Source organism: Scleropages formosus, chromosome 8 (assembly GCF_900964775.1).
Source record: "Scleropages formosus chromosome 8, fSclFor1.1, whole genome shotgun sequence".
Classification (NCBI taxonomy): Eukaryota; Metazoa; Chordata; class Actinopteri; order Osteoglossiformes; family Osteoglossidae; genus Scleropages; species Scleropages formosus.
In genome coordinates, this window is record NC_041813.1 from 3,329,827 (window position 1) to 3,351,375 (window position 21,549).

Below are 21,549 nucleotides of genomic sequence, written 5' to 3' on the forward strand. Positions count from 1 at the left end.
GCTGGGAGTGAAAGCCAGGGCCAGGCAGGATCGGTGTGGATGGGGTTCCGGACTCGTTCGTGGGGTGGGACGAGCGGAGAAAAGGTGCGGTCAGTGGCCAAACGTGGACATGGAGGTCCGGGTCCTGCGGCTCCAGTTGAGGCTCGAACTGGCGCCCACTTCTCCCGTACCGTCTGCTGCCTCCTCCTTCTTGCGTAGCTTGGTGCTCAGCTGGATCAGGCACTGGTCCCAGTCCTCGGGCAGCAGCAGCATGAGGAAACCCAGGCATATGATGAAGACTGCGATAAGGCGCACCGTGTTGAACTGGATCTCGCAGGTGTACAGGTCCACCACTGCAGCAGACAATAACAAAATATACTTAAGCTCTCACGTTTCTATGGGCACGTTTGTAAAGCCGCATTAGTTTTACGGGTGAAAAAATAAAATAATTACCACTTACTTAACTAGATACTGTATTTAATTGAACAGATGCACATGAGCAGCATCGCTGAGGATTGAAACAATACAATTTTATTTAAATATGCTAATGCGGAAGTGGACTCTTATGCAAAAAAAAGAGAAAAATGTAAAAAAAATTCCAAATGGACTATGAACATCAGTGTAACACCAACAGCCATACGGTAACTATACAATGGAAGTGTTTTTCCAATGCTACAAATCGAAAAATTTGGGTATAAAAGCAAAACCGACCGATCAGCAGGACGAGTGACTAAACACTTGCATCACGTTGGTGAAAGTTTACAGCTGTAAATGAATTACAGATTAGTGGAATATTTACACATTGTATTTATACGTTGTTTTTCTGTTCTAAATGGGACCACGGTCACAGTGAACTATTGACGGTCCTAAAAAGACAGTTCTGTCTTATCAAAAGTGTAGTGTGAAGATGAATGATTTCTGCACATTGTAGCTTGGACTGAACTCGGTACATTAATAAGAGATCCCGCATTTCCCACCTTTATTCCTCCAACACGAAATGCAGCAAGCAAGAAAATGGGCTCTTACTGGCATTAACAGGGACACTCAGGACAATGCCCAGGGAAATGAGTGTCGGGTAAGTTATTGCAATGCCAAAGTTCACCAGGAGGTTGAAAGCTGAGGGAAACAGCAAAACCAAACAATTAGATTGTCTTTTGTTGAAATTGCATTCCAGAGATTTACTGTGTCTAAATACTAATTAACACAGACAGAGGCTGATTAAATCCAGAAGAAGTTGAATGGAGATTTATTGGTATGATGTTGCACTTTGGCCATGCACTGGAGACTGAGGTTTTGGTGGAAAATATTAGCAGCAGAAATCAATGAAGTTATGCACATGGACGGGGGAGAAATTCGGCATGTCCCGTTGTTAAAATTATATTCTGTATTATTTCACAGAGCTTGAGAATTTTACCTGCTATGCCCTTTTCAGCAGTTGCAAAAACACTACATTCAACAGAGATAAATAGGTGCTAGGAAAAGTTTGTGAACCTTGTGGAACTATCTGTATTTCATTACTCATAAAATGTGGTCAGATCTTCAACTGAGCCACAGAAATACACACATGTTTAAGTCATTCTGTTGTTTATTTACCCCTGTGTTTTGGGTAATTGTCTTGTTGCACCACCCAACTTCAGCTGAGCTTCAGCTGAAACACTGCTGCTCCAGCATTTTCCTGTAAACATTTCTGGATACAGTTTTGAATTCATTGTGTCCTCTATCGTAGTAAGCTTTAAAGGCAGCGAACCATCCCCGAGCCATGACACTACCTCCGCCATGCTTCATGGCTGGGATGAGGTTTCCGTGTTTGTGTGTAGTGCTTTTTTCCTCTAAATATAGAATTACACATTTCTCTGTTTAGGAGAGCACTTGTTTCCTCCATGGTGTCCTTCCATGAGCATCATTCTTTGATCGTTCAGTGTTTTTCTAATAGTGGACACGTGAACAGAGGGTTAGGCAAGTTCAAGATATTTCTGTAGGTTCTTTGCTGTTATCCTAGGGTTCTTTTTCACCTACTTCAGCACTACACGCTGCGCTCTTTCCGTGATCTTTGCAGAGCTCCGACCCCTCAAGAGAGTAGGAAACAGAATTTCCTCCATCTGTAAATCTCAATTTCCTCCATTTGTTTTACTGTGGATTTTACCCAGGCCTTTAGAAACGCTTTTGTCGCGTTTTCTAGCTTCATGCTTCTCTATAATTCTTATGCTAAGGTCCACTGAAATTTGTTTTGATTGCAGCATGGTTCACATGAACAGATCTTTCTTGAGAAGAGCAGAAACTGTCAATAACCCAAATCTATGTGCCTTTTTTTAATAGACCAGGGCACCTCCAATCTCATCTCACTGAAGACCTGAATCCATTAGCTTTTAGAGAAGTAATTAGCCTACAGGTTCATACACTTTTTCTATCCTGAACTGTTAAAATGTTTAAAATTATGTATTTGGTATTGACAAGAATAAGTACATTGTTTGCGTGTTATTATTTTAAATACATTGGATTTGTCTGTTATTGGGACTTAGGTGAAAGTTTACCACATTTATGAGTAGTTCATTCCAAAGGGTTCACAAACTTTTTTTTTTTCCTGATAGCTTTATTTATATGTGTTTTTCCAGTAATATCGTGTTACATGAATTCAGTGTCTTCACATGGTTTTTGTTCTCACCCAGCAGCAGACTCGCTACTCCACACAGGTTGGCCCAAGGGATGTCATCAGGTGAGCCAAAGTACTCGACATGAGTAAAGTAGAGGATGACTGGCACAAAGCTGATGAAGACAAAGTTGGCTCCACCCACGATGGTAAGGAACAGAGCCGCTTCTCCAAACTTGGCACTGCCCAGAACCAGTTTGAAAAGTACCTGTAGGGAAAAGTGAGGGTCAGTTCTTCATCCAGTCTATTAGTCAACCCTGCTGGAGAGATGGGGGGACAGTGTGTGGAATGTGGCACCTGTCTTCTGTGTGCCTGGCGCTACTCCCAGCCTATCTATTTGCTGAGAATCTGATGTGTCTCAGCAATTATAAACACATTCTGGTTTGCATCAGTATTGATTTTTGGGATTCTTAGCTGTTGAAACAGACCAAAACAGCTGACTGGGGTTTTTCAGTGTATTTTTGATAATAGCCTGGATAAAGTGTGTCGTTGCTGAGTTCATCAAAATCACACAGCTAGGAAAATTATTACTGTAAACATACTGCTATTCACCATAACTAAAAGAAACTGTGGGGAAGGAATGGCAGTTATCAAAATTGTAAAAAATTGAATGTAATAAAAATTTAATATAAATATAAAATTAAAAGAAAAGTAATTTTTAATATAAAGTAATATAATAAAATATCAAACATGTTGAATTTTAAATGCAAAATATTTTTATTATATTAAATTTCTAAAAGACCAGTCCGAAACACAAGAATTCACTTTGTCAAATGCCTTCAATAAGGAAAAAAATACACTTTACATATATAACAATGTAAAGGGGACATAAATCCAGTCTGATTTGTATATTCACGTCACCATTCAACAGACAAAATTCCAGGCCAGCTGAGCAGGCTACCGGAATTGCTCTTTTTCTTTTAATGCCATATCTCTATTGTGAATGAACACTACAAACACTACTCTTCCCACTAGAGGTGACCATCTGCTCACCTTGTAGAGTGCAGACATGGAGGCGGAGGCCACCACCAACGTGATGCCAATTACGGAGTGACTGTGGAACCCATCGGCGTATGTCATCATCACAATTCCAGCAATGGCCAGGATGGCTGCAACAATCTGGGAGGGGGCAGATGGGGAGGCTTTAGAAACCCACAGCAGGGAGGAGGATCAAGGACAAGGAACTGTGCATTTCTGAATGTGTTCTGTTAGTACCTTTTACTCTGTACTGACATGGTTCTTTGGTGTGCTGCTCTTTAGAGCAAATCAGATGGTCTGATGTGGTTCCAACACTCATAACTGGCTGGATCTGTGAGCAGATGCAGCAAATTCACATCACAGCTGGAAAAAGGGTTATGAATGCATTTTAACCCGAACTGCTTGATAGTCTCCTCCTGTAGGACAGTGTAAAATTGTAAGTGATCCAAGTCACCTGTCGATTAAAATCTCTGTCGTGTAGTAAAGGATAACGACACCAACACACATGAAAAGCACAATGTGTGGAACAGTACTCCCCCCAACTGAGGGCAGTTCAGCTCAATGTATGTGAGCTTCCGTGAAACCCACTCTTCTTCCTTTTATCCTGAAACGTTTATGAAGGCTTGGTCTGTGACAGGAGTGGGCAAATCCAATCCTTCAGCGGCCAAATTTGAGATTAAGATTCAATTAGTATCCAAACAACACCCAAATTGACAGGGGAGGAGACTTATTATTGCAATGAAGACAAGAATAACACAAGATCTGAAATGGACTCAGAACCCCAAAATGCATGTGGTCTAACCATGGGCCGTAACCAGCTGTTGGCCACAATTTTCAGATGTAACTTCAGAACCATAGTGAGTCTTTTTTTTTTTTTTTTTAAATTTTTACTAACTACTGCATTTAAGAAGGATCAGCATGTGGGATACAGTCCTTGACTATAAATACTCAAATGTCCCAGAATGCGACTGATGCAGACTTTAGTCTTTCTCAACATTTGTTAGAAAGAGTGGCAGCACTTTGTCAGACTGTGTTCTTCTCTATGACTTGTATCACTTTCCTAAGTCAAGGTGAATGTCTACAAAAGCAAGCGGCTCTTAGGGGGTAGGATGTAGCCTTAGTCAGGGATGGGCAGGTTGTAGGTAGTCCTCATGAGGGAACTACAGTTAAGGGAAGGCAGACTTTTTCAGGGGAGGGGGTGACACAGCTGTGCCCCTGGAGCACGGTAAACTGCTTACACCTGACAACTGCACTAGCTGATATGATCCTTAAAACTAAGTACCACTTTCATCTCCTCTCCTCATGCATCTTCAGCCCAAAAAGAGAGCTCAACCTGTCTAGTACATTGCTACTCAAGATTATGTCCCCTTGAGAAGACGACAACCTCTGGATTCAGTCAGGACTATTAGTCATCCATGGAACTGTAGTAAGGCAGTGGTAGCAACTGATGGCCAAAGACAGACCCACAACATGAATGACCCAAAAGAACCACCTACAACCTCATAAAGTGCACACCAAGTCCTACTGTACATCAATCCAAACCATGGTGAGTTTAAACATATTCTAAATAATTGAAACTAGGTTGCATTGTGGGAAAAAGTCATAGATTTGATACTCTGCTCTGAAGAGCTGGGAAGTTCTCTCAGTCCAATAGGACAAGGACTTGCTTGTCCATTATAATTCATTCAAAAGATCAATCACGTTATTTCACTTCAGACTGGACTGAGAAGGTCCACAGCCCACTGCTCCATAGTTTTGGTGTGTGTAATTGCTTTACCAACTGTTCAACCTTTTACTATGTTCATAATGAAAACAAATACTATTCATTCAACATTTCAGGCAAAGTAAGAATGGTAATTTCGGTAATTTCGTACAGCAGCCGGAGGGAGAAAATGTGGACGCCCGATGAGCCGGAATCGATTGATCTTGGTCGCTTCCAGCTCGTCTCCCTTCACCAAGTTCACCTCAGGCAGCCCAGTGAGTGTAAACTTGCCATACCAAGACACCTATCCATCGGAGTTTCTTCTTCCTCCACCACCCCAGAAGGACAGACATGCTACGGCCAAGGGCGCAGCAAGGCAAGGAGGCCAGAGGGAGTGATGAACAGGGCCTGGGCGAGGTGCCCGAGTGGATTAGCACTGCATTAGCGAGGTGTCGAGAAGACGAATGAGCTGTGCGGGCCGGACCCCCGAGTGCTCGGAGGAAATGTGACTAAAGTGCTCTGCGGAGGAAGAACGACGACGGGCAACGAGACTCCGCTCACATATGTAATTCTCACTTTGGCTGGAAGGCGGCTGGTTGTCAGTGCGCAGTGAACCAATCATGTCATTTTGGTTTGTACAGCAATGTCAGCAACACCTAAAGGTAAGGAAGAAAACGAATCCTCAAGGACCCAAGGCTGGAAAACGCTGCCGTGCCGCTCCTCCTTTCGTAGAGAAGAGGGCGCTGCTCGGCTGAGACCTTAACCCCTTGAGCCCAGGGGGCCAGTTTTTATTGACTGACTTAAAATCAGATCAGTGGCTCTGAATGTGATGACTGGCCTTACGAGGGGTCAACCTGCCTTCGCCAACACTGACGAGAATCCCATAATTAAATTTAACATAGTAAAAGACTAACTGTGAAGCTAAATTTATGAAGGATTTCTAACCTCGGTGATTGCCCAACTCTTTTATGAAATCATAAGAAATAATGCAATCGCTTGTTATGAAATCTGACATGAATTCATAATAATTTTCCTTGCAATACTTATACTGTATATCAAGCCCCAAATCCAAGGGAATGTGGAGAGAAGGGGTACAGGAAAAAGATCTCTTTTGTTGCAAATGTGAAACAAGTATCGGCTACACACGCACAAAAATGTAAGGCAGCATTTACTTTGTCCAGAACCATCAGAGGTTCTCATTGTTACAGATTACATCCAGAAACCATTATAATATTCATCTGAAGATAAGGAAATTACAATTATTTTTGCATGACCTGAAATACTTGAAGTAATTTTACATTGATGATCAAATGAAATTGTTGCACTGGAGTGAAGCAATGAATGAAGTGATTTTTTTTTTTTTTTGCCTTCCTGACAGTACCCAGTGCTTTCTAATAACATGACAGTGAAAGGTACAGATTGAGCATTAACATTAAATGTGCATTGCTGTGAAGTTTTCCTACCTTTGTATCAGGTCACATTCAGTAACAAAGCTTGTATGATGCAGTCATACTGTTTTTTAGTTTTTTTTTTTTTTTTTTTGCAATAGTAAATAAGTAAAAATTTCGAGTAAAAATGTCTATATCATGCTAATGTATCACTAAAACTACATTAAGTGACTGGCTAAGTTTGGACTAAACCACACAAGGCATACAGCAAATATTTATTTTGAAATAATTTTAATTGACACGCAACTGACATAATTAAGTTATATTTAGGGTTTGTTCGCCGCGCCCAAGGTCTGAATATTTGAGCGAACGTGACACATCATTTGCATAAATATGCTAATAGTGAAAGTCTACAGGCCAAATGTCCAAGCAGCGGTGATTCTGCGCCTGTCTTAGGAAGGAAACGTGTTCTAAGGACACACCCTGTGCGATCAGTGATGTCGTACTCTACAAGAAACCGGTAAAGGAAACGCGTTTCTCCATTTGGGCTCAAATGAAAGGATTGTATGTTGAGTGTGTATGTTAAGTGTGTGATTGATTGTATGTTTAGAAGGTGTCGCCCCGCCCCGCCCCGCCCCGCGCCCGAGCACTGTAATAGGACCGCTCCTCTCCGATTCTCCCCTGCCTCTCCTATCCATCTCAAGTTTTACTGCCACGTGACGGGAACCACCCCCGAGTTTACCCCCGCATTGCTGCAGACATAAAGGAAGAACCGCCTCGCTCGCTGCAATTCTCATCGCGGGGCCAGGAGCCTCTGTTACACGCTGCTTTCATCACCGAGCCAAGAAGTAAGTGACGGGGGGGGAAGAGAGAGAGGCAGGGATGAGAGGAGGAAGAGGAGGGAGGGAGTCTGCGGAGGAGAGGGGAACTGCAGAGATGAAAGCAGACCACCACGGGGGGATTGGGGGGGGTGGGGTGGCAGGAGTGCCAGGGCAACACCAACCCAGTGTACATAACACCTGAGCCAAACATGAGTATCACTACCGCTCTCCTTTGAGCTGCAGCTCATTTCTTCATTATTAACAATAATTATTAATGATTTCATTTTTTACCAAAGCAGTTCACGATGACATGCATATGGGAAGCTGGGGATTTTAGTATTTCATTTTAAGTGCTTTGTTAAAGACAGAGATCCCCACAGGGGGCTTGAACTGGCAACGTTCGGGCTCCAAGATCAGGTCCTTACACAACACTTCATCTGGGATCATTTCACATACCCGTTGGTTCCTGTTCCTCCTCTCCTTACATTAGGGCTCTCGGTAGGTAAAACCAAGACGCCCCTCAATGACGACTAATGAAGAGACATGCAGTTGGGGTTAAGGCGATGTTCACGTGTTCCTACCTTATGAAGAGGAACCCTCTAACAGTTATTAATTTAGCTGACAAAGTGACTTACAATGTTTGTCCACCTACAATTATTTACCCGTTTGCACAGCTGGGTAATTTTACTGGAGCAATTTAGAGTAAGTACCTTGCTCACTGCTACTACAGCTGGAGGTGGGAATCAAACCTGCAACTGCTGGGTCTAAAGGCAGAAGCTCAAACTACTAGATTACCAGATGTCCCTTCTTTTATATAAACTTTCAATTTAGCATCCGTCTCCCTTGTTTCAGCATCCGCCACAGACTGACAGCAACAAGTCAATAACTGGCCCCTTAGTAAGAAAAAGCAGTTGGATTAAATTAATATTTTATTTATATTACAGAAAACAACTCAGAAAGTATGATTTTGCTAAGGACTGCAGTGCAGCATGTAGCCCTGGTGCCCCATAGCTCCTGAGGTGTGGGGTTTCACTCAAATTCGAATCAGGTTGTCTCTGTAGCATTTGCATGTTCTTGCTGTATTTGTATGGGTTTCCTGTGGGTGCTCTGGTTTCCTTCCACAGTCCAGCGACTTTCAGGTGAACTGGTAAGTCGAAATTGCCCTTAGTGTGTGTGTGTGTGTGTGTGTGTGTGTGTGTGTGTGTGTGTGTGTGAGTGAGTATGTGCAATTCCTATGACGAACTGTATTCCACCCAGGGTGCACCCTGCCCGGTGCCCTATACTTCTGGAACAGGCTCCATACCACTGTGACCCTACATTTTCCAAGCGCTTATTGCTGATGAATGGAGGGATATTTTGCCACGCACACAAACTGTAGGCGAGGTCTGACATCAACGAGGACTCCAGTGCACCGCCAGGAGCCTGTTACCAACGTCTCTCTCATTCTGTTATTGTCTTAATTAAAAACTCCCCACGGTTCATCAACACTACAAATCAATATCCAGTCCTGAAAACAATTTATCCCCGAACCCCCACTGAACCATCAGACAATCATTAGTAACCGCTTAGCACCATTTCTTATTGCAACCTTGTTGTGCAATTAATGTCTGGGGTGTCGTAGTCGCCAATTTAGTTCCATCCACAGCATTAAATTCGACACTGACCGGCACGCGCATTTCCCACAATTCCTCCTGGACCTTGCATACCCCTTCCTGCAAATCTCTCCTATAGTGAATAACCATAGTGTTGTCATGTAGGATCCCCCCCCACACACTAAATCAGAATAAGGAGTTAGTCACTCAGAGGACAAGGAGTACAAAATGACAATTTAAATTCAAATTACACATTAAAAAAAAAAAAGAAACACTTTGCTGGAAAGCAAATAAAGGGATTCAGGTGGAGGGAGAGTCTGGGACATATCGCTAGGGTTGGTGTCACCCGGTGCGGTAACTCATGGTGCCACCCCCCCGTGGAACTCCTCCCATACCAGACCATACAGAATCCTTAGTAATGTTTTCTGTACTTTTTTTTTTTTTGGCCAAGCCAAGGCCGGGGAAAAATAAGGTGGTTTTCTGTACTATTATTACTTATAAATTGTAATTCCCCTATATCACTGAATGTAATGGCAATAGTAATGACATATACAACTAGCAAAATTAAAGTTACACCTTTAAATTACAATATCATACACACAGCCTAAATGGATTCACATTTACAGAATTTCATGTGGTTAAAGAGAAAATTCAGTAAGAAAACAGTAGAATTGAATAAAAACGTTTAAGAACTACATCAAAATTATGTCTATTTTAACATTATTCATATAGGTTCACAAACACTAATTACCACAATACTGTAGCTGAAACAGCAGAAAATGTGACAAAATCGGCGACTATAAAAACGGCTGCAGCGACGAAAACAAGAGCGCGTGTTTGTAGCGCGTAGAGACAACCATGTGATTCGAAGCGCCACTGTAATTGTAATTGTAATTGTATTGTAATTGGGTAATAATGAGAGCTGTGAGCGGAGCGCATTGGGAGGTTCAAAAAGCAAACGAGCACAGAGTTTTACCTTTCTAGGTACATTGATACATGTAAACGGCTTTATTACGAAAAATGTTTTTGTTCTTATAACTAGAGGGATATTTTAATACAGAATAATACACTTCTGCTGAAACACTGCACGGGAATTTTATAGACAGTCGATATTGCTGTCACCCCCTCTGCCGCTGTCGCTCGGTGCGGTCCGCACCCCCGCGACCCCCCTAGTGACGCCGCCGCACCACCATCACATCAGTCACACGAGCAGAGCAGGAGTTCTCGTGCACCGACACATCCGCACCTTATTTTGCCGCTACTCCAAAGCGTGTAGTAAGGGTGCGAGGAGGCAAGCTCACCCTGACGCCCATGAAGCGATCGCGCAGCACGATCCAGGACAGCAGGAAGACAAAGGCCTTGTTGCAGCAGAAGAGCGCAGACACGTCGGTGGTGTTGATCTTGCGGATCGCCTGCAAGTACAGGTAGTTGGTCAGGGTCCACAGCAGGCCGAAGGGGGCCACCTTGGTGAAGAACACCTTCGCTGTCAGACCGTCATCTCCAAAGAATCTGCAGCACTCCCTATAGAGGATCACACACGCACACGCACACACACACGCACACACAACACACACAGAGAGCACAGTGTTAATAAACAAAGCGACACGACGCGGAGGACACGGTGTTAATATGCACGGACGCACACATACTTCACGGTTAATGTCAGAAACGCGGCACAAAGTGTTTATAAAGAGCGATGAATGAATGACAACAACACAGATTTCAGCAAAACCTTGGCAGTTTCCATTAGGGAAATAAAAGGATTATAGGACATCTGTTAATCCACTTGCGTTGTCTTTTTTGGTTAACGCCTGACTTTTTGATAAACTGCCTCGCAACAAATCCAAAAACCCATTTGTAGCCCAGTGCCAAAGTTCTCCCAGTTGGCTGTTCCTCCAACTATGAATAACAGTTAAAAACGCTTGTATATACAGGTATAACATAATGACACTTTCATTTCTTGTTTTTCGTGCTTTTTTCTAGGCAGTGTTTTATCAGACTGTTGCTCTCCTCCCATTATCATGTCATGTCTTTACATTCACACGTTCATGTATTCATTTATGAGACGCTTTTCTCCAGAGCGACGTACGTCTCATAGCAAATACAACGTGTTCATTACATTAGCGGAAAGAGAAACTTAGATACAGATGTGTGATACTTAAGTGCAGTTAGTTTGTTTTTTTCCACCATATGAACCAACGTTCATCACACAAGTAACTGCATAAAACTTTATCTGAACATCAACAATTCCTGATCTCCTTCTTAGTAATTTTTTTTTTTTTTTGATATATACAGACAGTCCCCGATTTACGATGAGGTTACGTTCCGATAAACCCATCGGAAGTCAAAAACATCGGAAGTCGAAAATGCACGTAACGCACCTAACCTACTGAACATCATCGCTTTTCCTCCTTTAAGACGGTCGAGATGGTCGATTTGCAAAAGTCCAAGTTCTCGTGCGATGGCCAGGCTTGTCGCCTTCATGCTGGGTAATTATCTTGAGTTTGTCTTCTAGAGTAACTGCCTTCCTCTTCTTCTTCTCACCAGTAGCAGGAGACACGGATGTGTGTTTTGTAGAAATGATGGAAGCACGAAACACAACGTAGATACCGGAGGGGTATCCAAAAAAACACTGGAAACATAGAGCACTGTAGAGTATCGGTTGTAGACACTAGCGATCACGTGACACTGCGAGATGCGGATCGCTGCCACTGCCTAGCATCACGAGAGAGTATCGAACGGCAAATCGCTTCCCCGGGAAAAAATCAAAAATCAAAATTCTAAGTACGGTTTCTACTGCGTATCACTATCGCACCATCGTAAAGTCGAAAAATCGTAAGTCGAACCATCGTAACTCGGGGACCATCTGTATAACATTTACATTGCAATAAATCTTTGTTACGATATATCTTTATCGTATCTTTGTCATGCTTCGGTGCTGTTGAGACAGTTTATTGCTGCAGTGCTGAAGTTTTTTTGACCAGTTCCCAAGACATTTATGGACGGCTTCATGCTTGGAGAATGAAAATAATCTGTAGCGATGTACGTAGGAAGGTTACTGACATAGTGAACTCAATGGTCAAAGAACCGGAACTGCTTATCACTTGTCTGTTCCGCGGTGAGGCAAATGGATAGGGTGGGTCCCGTTGGGTAATGGACCAAAAATCTTCCTACCCAAAACTGTTCACGTTCGACCGCTTATTGCCGTTTTAGGCCAAAAGAGAAAAATGTGATTATACCACAGCAACTCCGTTTGTTCTCGACTGCCATTGCAACAGAGATGGAAATATATCCATTTCCAACGACGACTTATCCTAAGCAGGGTTTTTGTGATAAAGAATCACTGGGCTCAAGGCCTCCTGAGATGGATGCACTCTTGTCAGGATGCCGTTTATTTGCAGAGTAGCCACACACTAAAGGTGACTGAGTGTCCAATTCACCAGAACTCCACGTCTTTCAGCTGTCGGAGGAAACCCATGAAGATGCAGGGCGACCGTGCAAACCCCAGACACACCGAGCCAGATTCGAACCTGTGCTCAAACAGGTCAGGCCTTATGAGGTGACAGCACTGCATATTGTGCCATTCTACTGTCCGTTAACATCATGAATTTGTGGTATTAACCAAAAGCATAACGGCAGAATGAACACAGCAATAATAATGAATATATGACTTCTATATTTTCTGCTTTTATACCGATATGAATGTTATTAATGTTATGTACGTATATCCGCTGATTTTACAGCAACTACCAACTTCTTTTCCAAATATAGCACTACTGCAGTTTAATTTCAGCATGAATCATCATTCCCATAATGAATTCTCTGACTTTCTCAGACCATGCAAAATACGTGAAGACGGCTGCTCTCGGATCCTAAGCCATCAACCTCAAGATAACCCGGCTGTCCTCACTTTACATTCTTTCATTTAGCTGCCACTTTTCTCCAAAATGACTTACAATGTTAAGATACTTACAATTATTTTCCCATTTATTCAGCTGGGTAGTTTAAGGTAAGTACCTTGCTCAAGGGTACTACAGCCAGGGGTGAGGATCAAACCTGCATCCTTCAGATCCAATAGCTCTGACCACTATGCTAGTAGCTGTCCCTATATTATCACTATATACCCAATTATGCAGCTGGGCAATTTTCACTAACAATTTTTAGGATACATTTATTCACTTAGCAGACACTTTTCTCCAAAGTGACTTACAATGGATAGTATGTAGCATTACTAGCCCACACACCTTATTCACCAAGATGACTTACACTGCTAGATACACTATTTACACTGGGTCACTCATCCATACATCAGTGAAACACACTCTCTGTGTGTCACTCACACACTATGGGGGAACCTGAACAACATGTCTTTGGACTGGGAGGATAAGTGCTTTGCTCAAGGGTACAACAGCTAGAGGTAGGCATCAAACCCGGGACCTTCATATCCAAAGGCAGTAGCTCTAATCAGTACGCTACCAGCTGTCCCTGCACTCGTCGTCAGTAACCGTACCTAAAGCTTTGCATATTGCGTTTTCAACATGCCAAAAAACCCGCAGCACCGCACAAAGTGACCAAAGTCATTCAAAAGAAGAGGCTACACACCAGCCACTAAGTGACTTCTTAGGTCAGGACCCGCTCTCATTTCATTAGAGAATCTGCCTAGAGCCCTGGATCGATGCGAGTGGCCGTCTCGGCGCGTTGTGGTCCAAGTCTCCATGGGGCAACAACAGTAATTGAGACACCGCTGGGGTACAAGCAAGTTTGAGTCCTATCAAAGGTGTCGTGAGCTAAAATGTTGGCCTGACAAACTTATCATTGGCAGGAGGAATTGCTGTAGTTTAGGAGGTCTGGAGTGTCTGTGCGGCGAATGTGTCCTCCTGAGTCCAAGGCTCGTATTGCCGTCGTTCATCTCGGTCCTTCTACTCGGCGGAAGAAGAGCAGCGTTACTGGAAGTCAGAACAACTCCTGTTACTCTAGTGCGTTATATGTGTTGGTAACAAACTTAACCCTTAGTGGATAGTGGAGAGGTTGGGTAGAAATGGCAACGACGGTGACACTGTGTAGACGCATGGGTTACACAGCTGCAAGACCATTCGTTCAGACAGTTAAAAAGCATTACAATGAATTAGTGAGAAAAACGATCCATAAGCAAAAACGAGATGTTTTTAGCGATGACTATCAGACTCTTTGTGAGTTTTTCTCTCCTTGCTCTTACTGCGGGGAATTTAGATGAAGCCCATTAAAAACCCGAGCGAGCCCGTATAATTAAATCATCTGTGATCGTTACAAATTGCAGCCGTGGGTGCGGTTTCCCTCCTCCGTGCTGCCCATCTCATCGAAAATATAATGTGTTCATTACGTGAGCGGGAAGAGACGCTTGGATGCGGACGTGTGAAGTGCAGTTAGTTTGTTTCTTTCCACCGTATGAACCAACGTTCATCACACCGGTAGCTGCATAAGACTGTATCAGAATACCAACGATTCCTCATCACCTTCCGACTAATATGCAGTATATATATTTTTAGATACATATAAACATTTACGTTACATTACAGGAGTAGCTGCGTAAAGGTTTATCTGGGCATCATCTTACAGTTATAAAGCATGAACATTTACACCTTACACGAACTTAAGAGATGATGGGCAAAATGAGTGTGGAAGAGGTGAGCTTTAAGACCCTTTTTAAATGCGGACAGAGTAAACTAGAGTAAACAAACACCGTCAGATGTAAAGGTCTCAGGTCGCACAACGATGTCCATCACTTGCACTATCCGAACACGGCAGAGCTTGTGTGTGTGCGTGCGCGCTACCTCTCAGGGGACCGGTGAGGGGGGGGCAGGAGGCCCTGCAAGAGGCACCACTAGTGCGGTAAGCATAGAGCCACACCGCTGTTATTATTTATTTAGTATATGCCTCACACACATGCTGCAGGATCATCGTGTTCAGGATTTCTACTGGAGCACAACGAGGGGCGTGAGGCTCATGCAGAATCCTGGCCAAACTCCTCCGAGCAGAAGAACCCAGAGATCAAGCTCCCCAGTGCTGCCAACAACAGAAGTGACAAGAACGGTACGCCGCCAGCCATACCCTGTGGGGGCCGGGCAGCGAACCACTGTTTGACCCCCGAGCTCTTTTGCTTATTCTCAGCCCTCTTTGACAGTTATTGTATCCTCTCCTCTGCTGCCTTCTCACTCCTTTTTCTATGACGTCACTTATTTCAGTTCTTCTTCCAGTTTCCTTCTTCTGCACACACACTGTGGACAGTTTAGTCTCACCATTGCGCTGAACAGTAATAAGATAAAGTGCATACCTGTGGACTGTGGGAGGAAACCAGAGTACCTGCAGGAAATCCATTCAAACACAAATGCAGAAAATGCAAACTGCACACTGGCTGAGAAATGATTCAAACCCTGTTCCATCCTTCAGGGTAAGAGCTCCAAGGCACCTGCACTACCCACTGAGCCACCATGCTGCCCTAAATACAAATTCATTTAAATTAAACTGAATGCCAAAGAAAGGCAAACAAGTCAGATTTTGTACAGCAAAAAAGTTCTCCTCTCTTGATATTTTTTTACATCGACACCGCAGTAGTTCCTTTAAGAACAAAGCAATGATTTGTAACCAATGTACCGTTTTAGAGGATCTTGATATATCCATTAATTTTAAATGGATACATCAAAATCTTCGAAAGCTACACAATTTTGAGTTTATAACCAGTAAGTACCTGTTTTTCTCCTTTTTCCTGTGACCCTTTTTAAATATACCAGTGGAACCACCTGTGAGAATGATTCCATCTGTATAACCAACACTTGCTTCTTAAGTAAACAGAATCCAGTAGCTTCTGTAGAAGTTTACATCTACTTTTATTTACTTAGCAGACGCTTTTCTCCAAAGCGACTTCCAACGAACTCTATGTAGTGTTACCAGCCCACACACCTTATTCACCGCGGTGACTTACACTGCTATATACACTACTTACACTAGGTCACTCATCCATACATCAGTGGAACAAACACACTCTCTCTGTCACTCACACACTATGGTTGAACCTGAACAGCATGTCTTTGGAGTGTGGGAGGAAACCAGAGCACCCTGAGGAAACCCACACAGACATGGGGAGAACATGCAAACGCCACACAGACTGAATGGGGATTGAACCCACATCCTGTCAGACAGCAACGCTACTAATTGTGGCACCATGCCGACTCGCCAGAGTCTGCGCTGATTCAATGGGATGCATTATTAATTTATTGCGTGGTGTTGTGAAAAAGCACAACTCTTGCGGCTAATCAGCGGGAAGCTGGGGTGAAGGCATCTAGAGCAGAGGTGCGGTGCTGTCTCACCTGACCCTCTGCTTTGGGCCCTGCCGCTCCGGGCTCTTGCACAGGTGTCCCACGTAGTAGAGGGGGAAGAAGAGGCAATTCCAGGTGGTGGCAAACCAGGTGAGGGTGAAGGGTGCGTCAAATTGTTTGAAGGTCAGCTTGGCCAGCTGGGTGGAGCCCGCCCAGGAGGAGCAGACGCATATCACCATGACGACGCCCCACAGGGCCTTGCGCACCTGGACGGCCGTGACTCTCAAGCAGCAGCGGAGCCTTCGCCGGCCACTCCCGACCTCGCACCCGGCTCCGCCCCCTACCGCCTGGCCATCCGCCGTGCCCGCTGCGCTGTCCCTGGGTCGGTCTTCTCCTGGAGGGACAGACAGAGAGACGCGGGAGTGCGAGCGCTTTCTGTGAACGTGCACACACATGCATACACACACAGAGAAAGGTAAGCACTTACAGTACAAACACGAAGAGCAGAAAAAGTCCAACAAATGAGATAACCCCACAAACAAAACACTTAAACGCACACAAACTCTAATGCAATATACACTCACATACATACTGAATGAGATACAGCTGATTGTACAATCAGATTCCCATAATAACACTCTAACTGATACATACTTCCATAAACAGGCCGGTTCCTCAATATAATACATATACAGATACATGTTAAAAATATGCCACATATTTAGCCATCTTATACATATACTGTATACGGTACCACCACGCTGAGACGCTTGTATAATTTTACTCTAATTTTAAGAACTCACTGTAAACGTAATGGAAAATCGGTTAATAACCTAAGCAGTTGTTCTCAAAGTAAAAAAAAAACACAGAGGAGACAATTTGAAATTAATCATCGCAACACAGTCATCACAGCATCAGCCAGTCATCGGCTAGTCACTCAAGCAGTCAGTCCGACGGCTCTTCATTCAGAGTAAACGCCGAATAACAGTCTGCGTGCCCTCTGGGTACTTCGGCATGGTACCACCAGTGTGACCCGAATCCATTAAAAATCCAGGCTCTGCACTTTCAGATGGTGTGTACGTACGGCATGTACGTGAACCCAAATACATAGTGTACATTACGTACATTACCATTAACATGCACCTCTTTTACTCTTGGGACAAAAATAGCACATTGATGGTTTAATTGAGCTGTAATGTAATCAGTCAGGCTGTACAATAAAAAAATCTGGTAAAGAGTGGCACGGCGGGAACCTCTTGAGAATGCATTATCGGGAAGCCAGGAGTCTTTCAAAGGCGGCACACGCTGCTTCTAGCTCGCACGGTTATAAAAAGACTCACTTAAAGAGGCCAAGCCTTATCGGCAGATCTGCTTTCCAGGACAGAACTACAAATACACTTCTTTATATCAGATCGCAGGCTCTTATCTCAATCAAAATTATGATGCACAACCAAAAATATTTTTAAACGAATGTACTTTGCACATAGCCGCTAAGTAAGGGATGATGCAAACCACACTGGTCTAAATGGAAAACCTAATTAATACTTAAAACCCTACTGAACGTTGATGCTGATGTATTATGACAGCTTTGTTTTTTGCGTTTGCTTTTGTCGCGCAGCAGACACATTTAACAAAAGCAATTTGTGTTGTATACAATCGATCAATTTACCCATCTCGAAATTACGGCATTTTTCCTGGGATTTGTACAGGCAAAAATCTGATTAAAATTCAGTGCTTTGCTCCTACAGCTTTACGACATCAGGATCTCTAAAAAGGCTGCAAGACGAGGAACCAATGGGTTATACAGGCGTTGCGCTGCATACTTGAAAGGGAGAGAATATGTGAAATGCTTCGGAATGTATCCCATTGTTTAAACAACTATAATGTTGTACTTTATTTCAATAACTCCGGATTCAGGCATTCGCTAAGCAAATAAGGTGAAGCAATGTTGAGTATGGAAATCAATGTTACCATATCAATGCTTTTAAACTTGGCCAGGAAAAAAAAAAAAAAAAATCCAAAAATGAAAGGAGATCATTTTATTTGCATTTATTTTGCTGATGTTTTCCTCCAAAGCAACTAACAATTACTTATCCACTTATGCAGCTGCATACTTATGCTGGAGCAACATAGGGCAAGTACCTTGCTCAAGGGTACTACCACTAAAGATGGGGTTTGAACCTGCAGCCTTTGATATAAAGGCAGTAGTGCTTACCACAATACTACCAGCTGCCCAAGTGGGCTCCCTTTTCTACTTTATTATATATGCTATATTCTATACTGTAATCTATTCTGTATGGATCTATATTGTATTGTAAAGCATTGTCAAAACAGGCATAGACGTGTAACCTAAGGGTTCATTTTTCAAATCACAGGAGGGACCATCATGTTTTACTGTTGAGTAAGATGAAGTGCCCCGGTAAAATGTCCAGCTACACGGGCAACGCTCGTGATCTGGTTTGGGGAAAAATGCAAACGATGATATGATGAAATAAGAGGCGACTTTGCTGACCTGCAGATTCCAGATCCTCTCTGAGGGTCTATAAAAACAAACACAATTAAACAAGAACTACATAGTAATTACCCAACGTTAACCACTATAATTGTTCAATTATAGATAAATGCCCTAAAAATCCAAGGGAGAAATGTCTTTTTTTTTTTAGGCATGTAAACGTGGTCTTTAGTGGAAGAGTATCTATACAATCACACAGTCGTGTCCTCGCACATTCGTTCAATCTCGTATCAAAGAATAAAAACGTGAGAAGGTCGGCAAATATAATCGTACAGAAAGAGTTATACAGGTCATACCCACAATAAGCACGAAAGCAAGGGAGCAGTGAGCACAATCTTTCTCAGGCACTCATAGCACAAACACAGAGAAGCCCCATAATTTCACAGCCTGCGACAAACAAATCTGATATGGAGCACAAACTGCTCTTTATGTCCCTGGTTTGAGTTAAAAAACACACTGCCGGTGCTGTGGAGTCGGAGTCGTGGAGTTGGAAGCAATTATTGGGTTGCTGGAGTCGGAGTTAGTAAAAAAGTACCGATTCCGACTAAATGTGTAGTGTATGCCAGCATATAAATCGACCCCCAAAAATCAGAGGTGCAATATACAGCGGGTTTAGGCCGATATTTGCCGGATAAGTCGACCGCCAAAATAATGTGCAACTTTTTGGCAGTGCTAAGTCGACCCTCTGACGTGCTCCCTTGTGCCACTGATATTGTTCCACCTGCGAAACATACAGGTCAAGTGAATCCACCCCCGTTGTCACTGCTGAGCAAACAGGAGCAAAACACAGCGGCGTCACAAAGTGCGTCACGAAAGGCTCCTCTGCAAATGTGTCCGGCCGTGAAAGAGAAGCGTGGTGCACTGTCAGTCACAGGAGTCACGGTGCCGCTGCTGCAAAGTATGTGAACCCTACAGGGTATCAGGGGGTTTTCGAGGGTTAAGCCGGAAGACAGTCAAGAAACAGGCAAAGGGTCACCGATGTGCTGACGAAATCCAAGGGAGAATCCAAGAGACGTAATCCAAAGACAAGCAGAGAGTCGTATAGTCAGAGAGTCGAGCCGATTCAGGAGAAGGGTCGGGGAAACAAGGACGGAGAGAGAGAAGGTCGAGGATGAGGATGAGGATGAGGATGAGGAATCAGGGAAGATGGGAGAGCGCAGGTAGGTTCCGTAAGCAAGAGAGAGAATGCTGAACAAGGTTCCGCATCTGTGTGTGCTCTGGAGAGTCCTTTTATGTGGTCGCTCCCTGATCCGCCGCAGGTGTCCCTCGTTGCGGTGAAGGGGGCGTGACACAGGGATGGTCATTATAATGACTTTTATGCATGTATACACTATTTTATATAACTATATATACTATTATATACACTATTTTATACATTTATTTTAATAATTTATACAATAATAATTATTCTTGTATAGAAGATTAAATGTAAAAAATGAAAAATCTTAAACCTTAAAATAAACACACCTACTATGTCAGATGACAGAGACTGGTTCTGATTAAAAAGCGATTTTATGGTAAAACGAAGGGACGCGAGGGGTTTGCATGCTTCCAAGCAGCACTCTATGTAATATGTGTGATGAAAAATCTTGCTTATAGTCTCTCTAGTCCCGTCCCTGGACCAGCGGTTCACTGCACAGACCTGGTCTATATATAAGACATAGCACAAGCCGGGACTTTTTGGAGATGATCAGCGATTCGGGAACTGCACCCATCTCCACTGTCCCCTTTCGATTAGAGATCCCGGTGCTATGCTTGGTTTACGGTTTCATCCACAAAGTCAAGTCATTGCAAGCTACACTAATGGCGGTTGAGAGCCAACTCTTATCATTCCAAAAGAGCTTTCAGATCCTCGATGAAAAAGAGCTGAGCTAAAGCTGCCTGCAGTTTACTGTCCGTAATTTTCATCCTTGGCAGTCTACGGCGAGAAAAGCCGGGAGCCAAGAATTTAGCATCACTGAAATCGATTCCTTAAAATTTAGCTTGGCAAGCGTGGAAGCTTTTGTTTGCACGCTGAGATTTATTGTTTATTCTCAAACACGGGGTTTCATTGTCTGGGTGCGAGCTGTACCGGCGACTGCTGACTAAACAAAACGATTCGTCGCGAACAGAAAGCACACATGCAAGGGGGAGCCGGGCGTCCGTTGCGGCGATGAGAGTTTGGCGACTCGAACCCAAGGTCACTCTTGCTGGCACAGCGTGTTCCTCGCAGGCCGCCGTGGCGAAGCCGTCGCCCTGGCCACTGCTTCACGCTGCAGCGAGTTTAATCTTCCAAACGCAGCGGTCGACTGCGCCAATCGGCGGCAGATTGAGGAGCGGCGTCAGCCGAGCGCTTTCAGTCCAAAGGAGCTGGAGCGAAGCCTGGTGTGGCTCCTGGGACCCCACGGTGACAAAAGCCTTTTGTCACCGTCCTCAACTCACTTTATTTTCCAAAAATCTACATACAGTACATCAGTTCCACCCCCGAGTTCTACAAGAAAATCAACCACCTTTACTAGTAAATGTGTTGCCAACCTTCTTTTTTAGATGATCCAACAGCTCAGCTATCCGGCAATTTCTATCATAACCATAAATGACACAGTGGGGCTTTTCCTATGGCCTCCGAACCATGCAATATGTTTAGACAAAACAACATCTG

The 21,549-nt window shown here is 43.6% G+C and overlaps 1 protein-coding gene across 2 annotated transcripts in view; it reads right to left on the bottom strand.

Moving 5' to 3' along the window:
• The window catches only part of slc35f3b (solute carrier family 35 member F3b), a 30,164-nt gene continuing 8,615 nt past the window's right edge, over positions 1 to 21,549 (bottom strand). The window contains exons 2-7 of one of the 2 annotated variants that reach the window (XM_029254172.1): positions 16,451 to 16,793; positions 10,409 to 10,628; positions 3,620 to 3,745; positions 2,642 to 2,834; positions 1,006 to 1,095; positions 1 to 332 (exon numbers count right to left, since the gene is read on the bottom strand). In XM_029254172.1, coding sequence (XP_029110005.1) covers positions 91 to 332; positions 1,006 to 1,095; positions 2,642 to 2,834; positions 3,620 to 3,745; positions 10,409 to 10,628; positions 16,451 to 16,793 — 1,214 coding nt within the window. In that variant the 3' untranslated portion in view covers positions 1 to 90. Of the gene's footprint in view, positions 333 to 1,005; positions 1,096 to 2,641; positions 2,835 to 3,619; positions 3,746 to 10,408; positions 10,629 to 16,450; positions 17,023 to 21,549 lie in introns of those variants that run through there. The other variant, XM_018725032.2, reaches the window with a different exon arrangement.